Source organism: Diabrotica virgifera, chromosome 5 (genome assembly GCF_917563875.1).
Source record: "Diabrotica virgifera virgifera chromosome 5, PGI_DIABVI_V3a".
In the NCBI taxonomy this organism is placed as follows: domain Eukaryota; kingdom Metazoa; phylum Arthropoda; class Insecta; order Coleoptera; family Chrysomelidae; genus Diabrotica; species Diabrotica virgifera.
In genome coordinates this window covers 251,229,645-251,243,616 of record NC_065447.1, presented here as the reverse complement: position 1 = coordinate 251,243,616, position 13,972 = coordinate 251,229,645, and the positions used below count along the sequence as shown (strand labels likewise).

Here is a 13,972-nt window from a genome sequence, read left to right as displayed (position 1 = left end):
CGGTTAGCGGAATGTCTTGATGATTTACAACAAATGGTTGACAGGGTGGTAGAAATCAGCTAAGAAAACGGACTGTTCCTAAACACAAAAAGTCACAATTTATGGTAATTACAAAAGTCAAACAGCGCGAAGAAACCATAACAATACATGGAGAACAAATTAAAAAAGATAAAAAATACAAATATGTGCGTACAATAATAATGAATATAATGAGTACACAGAAGAGATTAAAGCAAGAATACGACAGGCAACAAATGCTTTCAACAAGCTGAAAAAAATATTCTATAGCAGGGGCATTAAAATTTCTTTAAAAACTTCTGGGATGCTACGTGTTCTCCGTATTATTTGTCTCCGTATACAGAAGAATATTAAGAATAAGTTGGATGGATAGAGTCACGAAAGTCGAGATGTTGAGAAGAATAGGGAAAGAAAAAGAGGTTTTAAATACAATTAAAGTTAGAAAACTGCACTATCTGGAACATATCATGAGGGGCGAGTGTTATAACTTGCAATAAATAATAAAAGGGAGAATAGGGAGTAGAAGGAGTCGTGGAAGATGACGTCTCTCCTGGTTAAACAATTTGATAGCTTGGTTTAACTGCACTTCTGGTGATCTATTTAGAGCAGCGGTATCGAAATGCAAATTGACATGACGGTTGCCAACCTTCTTAGAGGAGATGGCATATGAGGAAGATAGTATTATAAATAATTACTAAAGAGTAAAAAAATAGATGGTATATAATTTATTTAAATTTTTTCTAAAATAGGTCCTAGTTAGACTTAAAGTGGGTACATCACTAGTACAATACAAACGTTTTCGAACTAATCAGTCCGTCATCAGGGTAAAGCTCCAGATCCAAAGTAGTTGAAACTAGCGGCATAGGTCGTATGACCTTACCAATATAAAAAATTAGCCATTTCGGCTACATCGAGTGCGACAATAAGTCGATATTACAAGAATAAAGTGTATTTAAACCATAATGGAGTCTTCATCTTGGCTTCAAACTACATGGTTATGTTGAAGACAGTAGGAAACGGACTCTACTGGAGTACTGGAGTAGAGTCCGTTTGTCCTACTGTTTTCAACATAACCCATGTAGTTTGAAGACTCCATTATGGTTTAAATACACTTTATTCTTGTAACATCGACTTATTGTCACACTCGATGTAGCCGAAATGGCTAATTTTTTATATTGGTAAGGTCATTCGACCTACATCAGTAGCTAGTTTCAACTACTTTGGATCTGGAGCTTTAACCTGATGATGGACTGATTAGTCCGAAAACGTTTGTATTGTAGGTACTAGTGATGTACCCACTTTAAGTCCAATTGGATCTATTTTAGAAAAATTTTAAATAAATTATATACCATCTACAAGGGAAGATTTTTACTTCTTTAGTAATTTTTATTATGGTATGCAGCCAATGAGAGGGATTCGTTCCTTTTTATATCATAAACAAAAATATTGAGTTATGCTTAAGAGGTATTTATTAAAATTAAAAGTATACATTAAATTGCCTTACACAATTTGACATCACTAATTAATACTAATATATAAATGATTAATGCTGTTTTAAAAGTTGCAAAAGAAGCTAATTATAACTCCATGTCCATAATGTATGTTATTGTTAGTAATTCATTCACCACATGGAAGTATCACAGGATCTAGTACCAGTTGAACCTGTTACTAAATATATATCTTTGCGGGTAAGAACAAATAAAGAAAATTTTCAAATATTTTCAAGCGTGTAAAGTTGTGTACTTCTAAGTTTATGGCAGTTAAAAGAAAAAAGTCTTTGATATTAAGAAATATAAAAAGAATAAATGATACGAACATTGAATAATAGTCTTACAATGATTCTGTCTAATTTTAAATTATTAAGAAAATATTGTGGAATTAGGGATCCATAGTTCTTAAGTTTAGTTCTACATCCTCTCTCTTTGTCTCGTGCTTTGTCCTCACTTATGTTTTGTCTCTTATTACCTTTATTATCAGATCATCATATCGTCATGGCATCTGCACTCCTAGCGGAGTGATTGCCGCCCTCTTTGGGCTCTTCCGATTCGTTTGTCGCGGTGAATCAATACGCATTAACATTTTGATTTTACAATTGGTTGTGTGACTTAGCATCTTCTGCGATTTTGCTTCATTCGTTCCTGTTTTTGCTTATGGTTACCCATTCTCTGACTCCCATCTTCTTAAGTTCCTCGACTATCTGGTTCTCCCTTCTAGTTTTGGGTCTTCCTCGTGGTTCGAGTGGTACTGGTCTCCATGTGGAGCTTTTTTTAATAACTGATTCTGGATTTTTTCTTTCTATATATCCCATCCATCTGAATCTTTGTGCCTTGATACATCTGACGATGTCTTCTCCTATCAAATGTTTTCTTACTTCGTAGTTCATCAGTTTTCTAAATTCATTATTATCTAAGTTTAGTGGGTCTGCTATTCTCCAAATAATTTTTCTATCTAGGATCCTCAATCTTTCTTCATCTTTCTGTGTCAGGCACATTACATCAGCACCATATGTGGTTACTAGTCGAGTTGCTGCTCCGTAAGATTCAGTTTAGTATTCTGAGTAAGCGTCTTACTTACTTTGAGTAAGTTGTTGTATTTCCAGTAGGTTCTGTTTCCTGCCAGAATTCTTTAATTTATTGGGTACTATGCTTCTATCATTAGTTCCATTAACTGAGACACCAACATATTTATTCCACCTTTTCAAACTTATTCGCCAATATTTAACTTTGTCACATTAACTGTATTTTTCTTGAGCATATTGGGTATTTTGTTTTATTTTGATTTATTGCCAAACCCCTCTTGGATGCTTTCTTGCACAACTTCCTAAATTTTTGCTTTAAACTGTTCAGGTTTCTGCTAATCAATGCTATGTCGTCAGAAATAAGCGTATAGGATCTACAAAAAAATGGTAAGACGGTATCTTAAACAATGATTGGCCTGCCCAAAGTCGTTTTTCAATCTTAAAGAAATTGGAGTTTACGTACCCCTGAAACATATTATATGTCCAGTATCATCATCAATTGTGCTACAGACCTATGAAAGAGCCTCGGCCTTCCCAAGTCTATTACCTATCCATTGCCAACCGTTGCCAGTTTGCTGCGCCTATTTGTCTCCCATCCTCATCTACACCATCCTTCCATCTAAGTTTTGGCCTTCCCCTATTTCTGCTTCCCACAGGTTGTGACATAAGGATTCTTCTAGGAAGGTTGTTATGCTGTGATCTTGCTACGTGTCCTGCCCATCTTAGTCTTCCTATTCTTATAAGAGATACTACGTCTTTACCACCAAATATATGTTTATATCACAATACACTAAACTGCAGAGATTACGGTGGGCAGGGCACGTGGTCCGCATGAATGAGAATAGAATCCCCAGAAAACTGCTGAATGCAAGAATGCAGGGAAAAAGACCTGTTGGAAGACCTAAAAAGAGATGGGAAGACGAAGTCGATGAGGATGCCAGGAACTTCCTGGGAACGCGTTCATGGAAGAGAACAGCGGTAAATCGAAATGATTGGAGAAGCTTGTTGAAGGAGGCCAAGGCTCGATTTGGGCTGTAGTGCCATTGGATGGATGGATATGTTTATATCTGTGGTATACCTCATAGTTGTACCTCCTCCTCCAAATACCATTTTCACAGATGCCACCGAATATTGCTCTCAGGATCCTTCGTTCAAATATAAGCAGAAGGTTTTCATCTGCCTTGGAGATGGTCCATGTCTCCGATCCATATGTCAACACTGGTTGTATAAGGGTTTTGTATATGGTTATTTTTGTTTTTTGGCTAAGTTTCTGCTTCTCATATGTCTACTCAGTCCAAAATAGCATTTGTTCGCTAGGATTATCCTTCGCTTGATTTCTTCCTTCATGATGTTCTCCTTGGTGATCAGGGATCCTAAGTATGTGAATTTGTCCACCACTTCAAAGTAAAGGTAGAGTTATCAACAGTGAATTGGTGACCGATGTTTCTGGCTCTATTGTTGGGTGTTGATGCCATCATCTTAGTTTTCTCCTCGTTTAGTTTCAGGCCCATATTTTTTGAGGCATTTGAGAAGGTGGTATACATTTCTTCTAGTTTGCGTGTTGTGCAGGATTATGTCCAGTATAGGATTTGCCAGTTGGAACTTACAAACTTTTACTGTTTTGCCAACATGGATTATAACACGAACAATTGATGAAATTGTTTCATCAATATATGTGATGGATAGATTTGAGTCCACTGTTTCATAAACAATAAACCAGTATTTATAAGGTAAAATACTGTTCAATCTCGCAAAATGTTTGAAATAAGAGTTTTTTGTCATATTAAACCTTAAATAATGGTTTTAGCACGGTCAACAAATTGAAAGAGATGATTGACGAAAATATTGCTTAGATCATCAAGAAAACAGTATATTGAAGAAGACCTCATTTAAATAAAAATATGTAAAAAATATTGATTTTTTGTTTTCTGATACATACTTTTAGTATTTTTTCAAAATTAGACAGACTCATGACTCATCTATAAAAAATGCTTTGTTCTCACATTTTTTTTATAAAAAATTAAAAGTTCTCACCTGAGTTAGTTTTTACTCTATTATATACGTAGTTCGTTTTTTTGTAAACTTATTTTCAAAATATTTGAAAATAGTTTTATTTTTTAACTTCATCTTATTAAAAAAGTCGTTGTGCCTATTTCGTCACAGTTCTTTTGCCTATTTTATGTTTTCCCAAGGTACCATCCTATTAATAATAGTACTTATAAAAAGGATGATGCTTAAAGAACTTGCTGGAATGGTGATGACCTGCCATGCTGTTAACTCCAGCTCCATTATTGAGTCCGTAAATGTTTCCACTATTTCCGTACTTGGCTTCTCCATATCTGAAATAAAAGGTTGTTTAATGTTAATGTTTCTCTTGAATACAATGTATCGAGGTCGTAAATGGGCTATACCGTTGCGGTACCACAAAAATAAAATTTCCCTAGATCTCCTGAAAAACTGGGCATTTCAAAACATATAGCAACAGCGCCTTTTATAAGAGCCCGTGTATTTGAGTGAGATAGAAAATTAACCTTCCCCAGATTCTAGGGAAATTTTGAAAAACTCTCTGAACGTTTTTTGGGGCTTTTGTAGTGGAGGTAGAACAGCTCGACTGAACGTGACATATGAGGGGTTCTTGGAAAAAGGGTAGCTCAAAAAGTAAATAATGAAGGGTTGAAATCGAATGTGACTTGAGGAAAAAATCAAAGCTAGCGTCATACCAAAGGAACCTTATTCATTTAGTAGCCAAACGATTTAACGTACAGGGACATGCAAGGTGACATAATATGATATAGAAAGAATACAATGTATCGAACTACTGGTTCGATAAACTGGCTCTACTGACCAAAGAGGCTGAAAGAAAAGTTCCCTAAATCTAAAAAACTAGGCATTTCACATCTTGCAACAGCGCCTTCCAAAACAGCCTATGTGCTAAAGCGAAATAGAAAATCAATTTTTCCACGGGTTCTAGGGGAATTTTAAAACAAATCTAAAGTCCATTCTGCTCATTTTTGGCGCTTTTTGTGGTGGAAAGTCATCTGAAACGATAAAAAAAATAAAAAAAAGCATCGGAAAAATCCAGTAAAAGAAAATATAGGCAGTTATCAGAAAGAATAGGAACATATGCAATGCTACGAGTAATAGTGGAAAGGAAATTGCCATAATGATTTCCATGCGATAGAGCGAATAACTTTAAAAAGGAGACATAAAAACTACAGATCTGTAATCTAATCTAAGCTCTAATCGACCTTAAAAAACAGTCGAGGAAAAAACCACAAATGCAGTAGGCAAGGAAACATAAAAAATGCATGCCCGAGGTGGAGGAATCCAGCAAGAATCAAAGAAGAATGGAATACATTAGGGGAGGATTATATCAAATATTAAAGCAAGAACAGCAAACAAAAGTTAAAACGACAAGAACAAACAAAAACTAAAGCACTATAAACTTATATTTGGCATACCTTCCCTGGCCTCCATTAGCCTTATCAAATAGATACTGTTGATTGAAATGCCCCTCCTTCTTCGCTTCTCCGGTAGAGAATTTGCCATCCTCTTTACCTCCTTTGTAGGCATTGCCTGCATTCTCTCCAAAGCTGCCGGCTTGGTTATTGAACATGTAGTTGCCACCTTCGTCGTGATCCTCATCATAGAATTCCTCTGTCTTTCCAGATTCTTGTTTTTGGTGAGAGTTCTTGAATCCCTTAACTTTGTGTCCCTTCTTATGACCTTTCGCCATACTTTGAGCGCCTTCATTTTTACCTAAAAATGATTTAAAATACTTTTGTTTTTTATCTTATCTTTATAAAGATTTTGTAAGTATAAAGACCGATGAAAGATCTTCTTACCTTCTTGATCATATTTCTGTGCTCCGTGGTACATTTTTCCGTCTTCATAAACATTTTTACCGCCATTGGCGCCGCTGTAGTATCCAGAATCTCCCTTCATGTCTTTTGCAGCTACTTCTCCCTGATTATAGCCCCCCTGTCCATTATTGTACTGACCGCCTTGATTACCATGAGCTTGTTCATATCTTAAATATCATAAATAGATCATAAGTCTTATATAATTCCTATAAGTCATATATTTAAAACTATAAAAAGGCTAAACCTACAACGTAGAATGAAGTAAACACTTCTGTTATATGTAGGTATATGAATTTATTAGAAATTCTTTAAAATCTATCCACAAGGTAGTGGAAAATTACAATACACAAAATGTTTTCGGCCAAAACTGACCATCATCAGTGTGAACCTGGAAATAAGTAAATCACTTAAATTTAAAAGCAAAAGGGTGAAATTTTGACAGTTAGCCTCTTCATTAGGTGTAAAAACCTCTAAATTATTGATAGATTTAACATTGTAAAGTAGTCCATGAAATACCATGTAAATATACTTCTTCCTTGCTCGAAAATTGCACGTAGTGCTTAAGTGAGAGTGAGAGGTTAACGACCAACTGACTAGACTAATATGTGCCAAAGATGTATGACAAGATGTCACAGGAAGGTGGTTTTTCATGAATTGACATGATGTCTGTGTCATCCGAAAAGTGAATAATGAAAATTGCTATTGATATTTAATAGATATATTTAATATATGAAAATCGGTCGTTAACCTCTCACTTGAGCACTACGTGCAATTTTCGAACAAGGAAACATCCACATGGTATTCAAATAATCTTAATACATCGACTTAATGTCGACTACTTTACAATGTTAAAACTATCAATAATGTTCTCTAGAGGTTTTTACACCTAATGAACTGGCTAGTTTCAAATACGTGTACACTGAACATAAGTAACCACATTTTCTATTTTTTTTTTCAAAACTGTCAAAATTTCACCTTTTTGCTTTTAAATTTAAGTGGTTTACTTATTTCCATGTTCACACTGGTGATGGTCAGTTTTGATCGAAAACGTTTTGTGCATTGTAATTTTCCACTACCTTGTGGATAAATTTTAAAGAATTTTTAATAAATTCATATACCTAGATACAACAGAAGTGTTTACTTCATTCTACGTAGTCATATATTTACCTTAAATCGTTTAAATTTTGATTTCCTTTACTGTACTGTCCTCCATCGACCTCTGAACCTCCGTATCCGTGGTGCATCCCCATACCACCACCCATCATACCACCTCCCATCATCCCACCGCCTCCCATCATTCCAGCACCAGCTCCCATCATACCAGCACCCATCATTCCAGTACCTCCCATCATTCCAGCTCCCCCCATCATCCCTCCGCCCATCATTCCAGTTCCGACACCAATGTTTGTATGGAGACCTCCTCCGCCCATTCCTGAAAACCATGTTTTTTATAGAAAATCAATTTGTCATTAACAAAAGTAATTATTGTTAAATCTAAATGTTGTGTCTCTTCATGTAGGTAACATCTTGAATTGTATGTATGTTAAACTTTCGTAACCGCTTGTTATGGAAGTTTTTGGTAAGTACCCGACAGGTACTCGTTGAGGATTGAGGTCGTATTCATTGTTGTTATAATCGTTTTTTGGTGTCTTTCCGTCAATCAGTCGATCTGTCAGTGCCATAATCATTGAATGAGAAGTCCTGATTGGAAACTTGGTACATAGGTTTCTCCTAGTGTAACGAAGAACTCTATTAAAGACCAAGAAGTCTTCTTTTGTTCTTATATTCTTCTTCCTTTTATTTTTGTGAAGAAAATGTACTAATGATAGGGGAGCCCAAGCGGGGATTTTTGGGGGAGAAACCTGGTACCCTCCAGATGTACCTCTACCATATATTGACTCTTAACACAGGGGAGTTCGTTAAGGGGGCCCGAAAAAAAAATCTATCCTTAAAGAAACTCGAAATTGTCAGATTACGATAAGGTAAGTTAATTACATGCAAGAGAGTGTATATTTCAAAAATCTGACGATTTGGGCCGGGCGCAGGAAATGGGTGAGTCCCAAAGTTTCACAAGAAAAAAGCGAATATTTCGCGAAATGAATAACAGATCGAAAAACTAAAAAATGTGTGCTCAATATTTTTTAAAAATCTATCGAATGATACCAAACACGACTTCCCACGAAGAGGGGTGGGGGAGGGGGGGAGGGGGGTAAATTTAAAATCTTAAATAGGAGCCCCCATTTTTTATTGCAGATTTGGATTCCTTACGTAAAAATAAGTAACTTTGATTCGAAACATTTTTTCGAATTATGGATAGATGGCGTTATAATCGGAAAAACGATGGTTGGAAATGGAAAATTAAATTAAAAAATGGCAAGCGCCCACTAAAATGTAAAACTTTACTTAACTTTTTTTTGGTTTTAGGACCTACTCTTCACAACCCAATAGGTCCCAATAACGCTCGAGTGACTGCACATTAAGCATACTTTGCTCCCCTACTATAATAGAAAAGGCCTAGTGTTTTCAAACTTAGTATATGGCATATGGGTTCATTTTTTTCCATTTTGTATATTACCATTAAATTTAATCTTGGTCTAATTGTCTTTCCTTTTTCTTAAAAAAATTCCTAGATTAAAGTTGGCTACATGAGCTCCTCTTAAAATAAGAAGGAACCCTATTGAATTTGGTGTCAATAGGTATTTTCATCATATTCTTCTCTTGAAGAAAAAGCTCTAGTTTTAAATCTTGGAACACAGATTCTTCTTGATGTTACGTCCAAGAATTTTGTTGTGATTTTTTATGATTTCTTATGCTTTAGCTTTAGAATAACCAAATAACCAGAAATATTTGTTCCTCTTGTGCATCTATAACTGAATGGAGAATTGCCAACGAAAATATGCGAAGAATATAATATAATGATTAAATATATATCAGCTCCAATACAGGGATCTTAGAAGAAATATTATGAAAAAAGAGGTTTTATGTATTTTTTAAATGTGTTTCATTTGGAAGTAGGCATTCATTCTCAATATTTCTTAAGACTAGATTCCTTATTTGCTCTACATATAAATTGGATATAATGTGGTTATATATGCTGGAGACAGCATACAACCCTGTCGTACACCTTTTTGTATATCTCAAATTAGTTGATCTTCTACTTTAATATTTGTAATTTGTGTATTTTGTTGAAATTTGACATGTGAATCTACCAAAGAATACCTAAAATTTCATGGACATCGCATGCCTCAAACGAAGCGTAGATGAGGCGTAGAAGCCGGAGAACAAGAAGTTTTCAACACAATGAACGTTAGAAAAACATCATACCTAGGCCACATACTGAGAAATAAGTACCAAATGCTCTACAATAAAATAACACTAGTTTACAACCAATTTGCGACTCGAATGCAAAACGCTGTTTTTTGCTAATTTTTGCCCTCTGAATACGAGTATGATGGTAAAAACTTCCTAACACGTAAGATTTTTAAGTTATGATTTTTTCAAAAAAACGAGTTATGATTTTTGAGTTTTTTACTAAAATTTTTAAAAAAGGTCATTTGTAATATATTCGAGCGTGATGTTATCAAACTAACATTTTTCCTAAAAATTGTGCATAATTTGGCAACACTGGGATATCTATAATATCTAATGTCTACGAATAACACATTAACATTTTAACAAATAATAAACCTACCCATTTAAACATATATAAGTTCTAAACCACTTTAACGACTGTTACTTCTGCATGACAAAAGTGTCTGAGTTTTCAAGGAAGAGCAAGCATAAAATTGAATATCCAGATATTACCTCAGCAATAAAACCGGTTGTTCATGGAGAAGATTTACCAGTTCCAGAACCCCCGGGAAATTGGAATGAAGATTTGGAAATGTATAATGATAAAAGTGAACCCGATGATGTATCAGAAAGGAATGATTCTTTATTTTCCCGAAAGCGACGAAAAAGCACCTCATTTCGTCCAGCAAGCCGAATTACATGATTTAATTTGAGACCTTCACTTGTCCAAAGGACATGCTTTACTCTTAGGTTCTAGATTACAATAATGGAATTTACTTGCCAGTACAACTTGTAATATTTAGGAACCGTAACCAGGAGCTATCCTCGTTTTTTATTATGCAGGAGAAAATGTGTATTTGTGTTAATTCAAATAGTATTATGGGAAAATTGGGATATGCAACAATGATGGGAGATTACTGTTGGTTCCTCATGAGAGAAAGTGATACAGAGTATAAAAGGAAATAGGCGTTTGCAAAAAGTTTGTGTACAAAAGACTTACTGTAGTTTTTGTTTCTAGTTATGAACTTACGTACATAACTATATTTCTTATATACATAAATATATAGTATGTATATAAGAATTTTTATAACAAACAGCAATATTTGATGCATTCATATTGAAGGAAAATACTATCGTGGCTAAGAAACATCCGACAATGGACAGGGCTAACTTTTGAACAGCTAATAAGAATAGTTGAAGACAGAGAAGAGTTTGCAATTGTAGTAGCCAACCTCCATTGAGAACAGGGCACTTTAAGAAGAAGATTGTATGTAATAGATGTTATTCATTATGCTAGAAAAGCTTTCTATGATCAATTAGGAGACCTAATGAAGGGTAGAGGAAATTATATAAACAGTGGCAAGAAAATAAGTTGTACGCAGATCTTTAAAACAGCCAAAAAGGAAGAGAAAGTAGCAGTGGCAAAAGCTAAAGCTTTAAAAAAAAAAAATTGAAGATCGGAGGGGACCAGATAGTAAACGACACTTATGGTTGTCTCGTATTATCGAGAGTAATAAGATGAGCACAAGAATGATCCTACGCTTAATACAACCAGCATGAATGCCTATATGCTGTACAACGTACGACAACAGAAAAAAAGATGAAGGAAAAGAAGAAAAAACAAGAATATAGCAACAACAAATAAATACAAATGAATTGGCATACACTAAGAAAAGATCAATCTAATACAGTCAGGCTGAGCAAGCTAGACTCGAGTATCAACCTGATAAACAAAAAAGAAGAATAATATGGTACCAGAGAGGGAGAGGTATGGATTAAGACTTTATTATTATATATTTTTAACACAATTAATAAACCAAGTACGCTATTTTTATCAATCTAAGTTGATGAAAGAGGTAAAATGAGCATTTTAAAACTTCACTATTTCTTATGTTCAATATTGTTTGTCTTTGTAAGTTTTATATTGTTCGTAATATAAAAGGGATGCAGAAGACTTCATTAGTAACAAAACTAACATCTGAACACTCACCAATTCCAGCACCACCCATTCCCATTCCACCTCCCATCATCGCTCCTTTAGTCATCATTCCTTCTCCTCCAGCTCCCATCATACCACCTCCTCCTCCACCCATCATTCCCGCTCCTGCACCCATCATTCCAGCTCCACCTGCACCCATCATTCCAGCTCCACCTGCTCCCATCATTCCAGCTCCACCTGCCCCCATCATAGCTCCTTCGGCGCCCATCATACCCATTTCACCACCCATCATTCCACCACCCATCATCCCGCCACCCATCATCCCTCCACCCATCATTTTACCGCCGCCTCCAACTAAATTGCCTCCGCCGCCCATGCCCATACCAACCGGATAGTAACCGCACAAAACATTTTCGAAAAATAAGACGAAAACTAATCCGAAGATACTAAACGTTGCCATCTTCTTCTGATAATGGATGGAACTCGAATGATTTGGAGACTTGCAGGAGAAAGATTTTATAATGAAGATTTTCTACGGTATTTTTCAGACCTTTGAAAGGTTATTTTTACGGTTTATTGTGATTTGGGTGGTTCTATTGTTGGAATAGTGTTTGTGGAACATTTTTGTTAAGTGAAGACAATGAGAAGGTCGGTATTCGTCGGTCAGGATGTACGGTTTGTATAGGAAATTGGGTTACGAGGATATGTTATTGGTACTCGTGTTCTTATGCTTCCTTTTAAGATAGTCTAGTGCACACACCCAGATACTACTAATTGTGTTTTTTTATATATCTATACATTATAAGTGTCTTGTTGTTTTTGATACAGTTTCAAGCAAAAATAAAGACTTTGTAACTTAACCATTTATTAATTAGAATGTTACAGTATAGAATACATACACTCATCTGCACAATTAATCGCCCACCTTGTATTTTATGAAAGATACGGTGAAAACTTATTTTACTAAAAATTATTTTACTAAAACTTATTTTACTTACATTAGTAAATTGGAAAATTATAGACCCATCAGTAGTGATGTTGATTATAGTTACTTTCGAGTATTCGTTAGAAATCGTTACTTTTGTATAAAGTAATCATTTACATTATTCGTTACTTTGATTACTATGATTACTTTTGTTACTTTTGTATTTGAGTACCGGTAATCACAAACCATACATACTCATAGACGTTTCACGTAAATTGTCAAGGTCAAGACAGCAAATTAGTTACCATTCCAATCAAGAGATGTCGCTGTCAGTCAATTCTCTTGCCATATTTAACAACTGACAGTTGACAATTAAATTAATTTTTATTTACTTTTTATTTTACAGTTTGTGGCTTAATTATTTTATTATAGTGGTGTTACGTTTTTAATTAGATTTAATCACAATTTTAATCAAGTGTATTAACCTCCTCTCCGTTTTTATGAGTAGAATTTTTAGTTTACAGTGATCATCCCGTGTTGTGTTTCTCCACATTAAAAAAACAATATGTATAATAGATCCTGAAACAGTTTATTCCAATAGACAAGTGTGTCATCAACATTTCGGACCTATATATTTTTGGAAGTTTGTAAAATATTATAAGGTAATATTTATCTAACTAAACAATCATCCTACAAGATTCTTTCAAAAATTTTCATTTAAGTCGATACACATCAGTGCTTTCACGTGACACATAGCAGTAGTGTTTAGCATTTTGAAAACAAATTGGAATATTTGAAGTTTTCAGTAAAATATGGAATAAAACATTGAATTGTCTTTCTGTTGTTTTAATTTCCTGCGAAATTTCATCAAAAATCCCGCAAAATTTATAATTTGAAATTCTCACGTAACTAAAATTTGTCATTTTAGTTCCCATTCCAATCAAGAGATGGCGTTAATTCGATCCGATCCGTTAACATGGTCGTGAAACGTCTATAAGTATGTATGGTTTGTGCCGGTAATCATATCGAAAATCGTATTTCTCACTAGGTACAGTCGGAAAAATGAAAGAATATCCCATGAACGATCACATCAATCACTTATTTTGTATTTGCTGTCTTTTTCTATAAATAACACGTTTGTTATAGAAAAAGACAGCAAATACAAAATAAGTGATTGACGTGATCGTTCATGGGTATAGGGCTTTTCATCGATTGTCATTTGTTTCGAGCTTCTGTCATGTGTCACATAATATTAATATATCTACGTCATACGTCTTCGGTTTGTATAATGGTGGATCCCAATAACGTATGACGTAGATATATTAATTTTATGTGACACATTACAGAAGCTCGAAACAAATGACTGTGAATGAAAAGCCCTATTCTTTCATTTTTCCGACTAGGTAATTTGTATAGGT

At 34.7% G+C, this 13,972-nt stretch overlaps 2 protein-coding genes across 2 annotated transcripts; both read right to left on the bottom strand.

Annotated features, from left to right (window-relative positions):
- Positions 1-1,469: 1,469 nt before the first annotated feature.
- Positions 1,470-7,814, bottom strand: LOC114338068 (keratin, type I cytoskeletal 9-like). The gene is made up of 4 exons (XM_028288654.2): positions 7,567-7,814; positions 6,382-6,566; positions 5,998-6,295; positions 1,470-4,875 (listed from the first exon to the last, which is right to left on the bottom strand). The coding sequence occupies exons 1-4, from the start codon at positions 7,782-7,784 to the stop codon at positions 4,740-4,742; spliced, it is 837 nt and encodes a 278-aa protein (XP_028144455.2). The 5' UTR covers positions 7,785-7,814; the 3' UTR covers positions 1,470-4,739.
- A 3,795-nt stretch (positions 7,815-11,609) lies between these two features.
- LOC126885604 (uncharacterized) lies at positions 11,610-12,089 on the bottom strand. Its single transcript, XM_050652207.1, has one exon. The coding sequence runs from the start codon at positions 12,087-12,089 to the stop codon at positions 11,610-11,612; it is 480 nt and encodes a 159-aa protein (XP_050508164.1).
- Between the last annotated feature and the right edge of the window lie 1,883 nt (positions 12,090-13,972).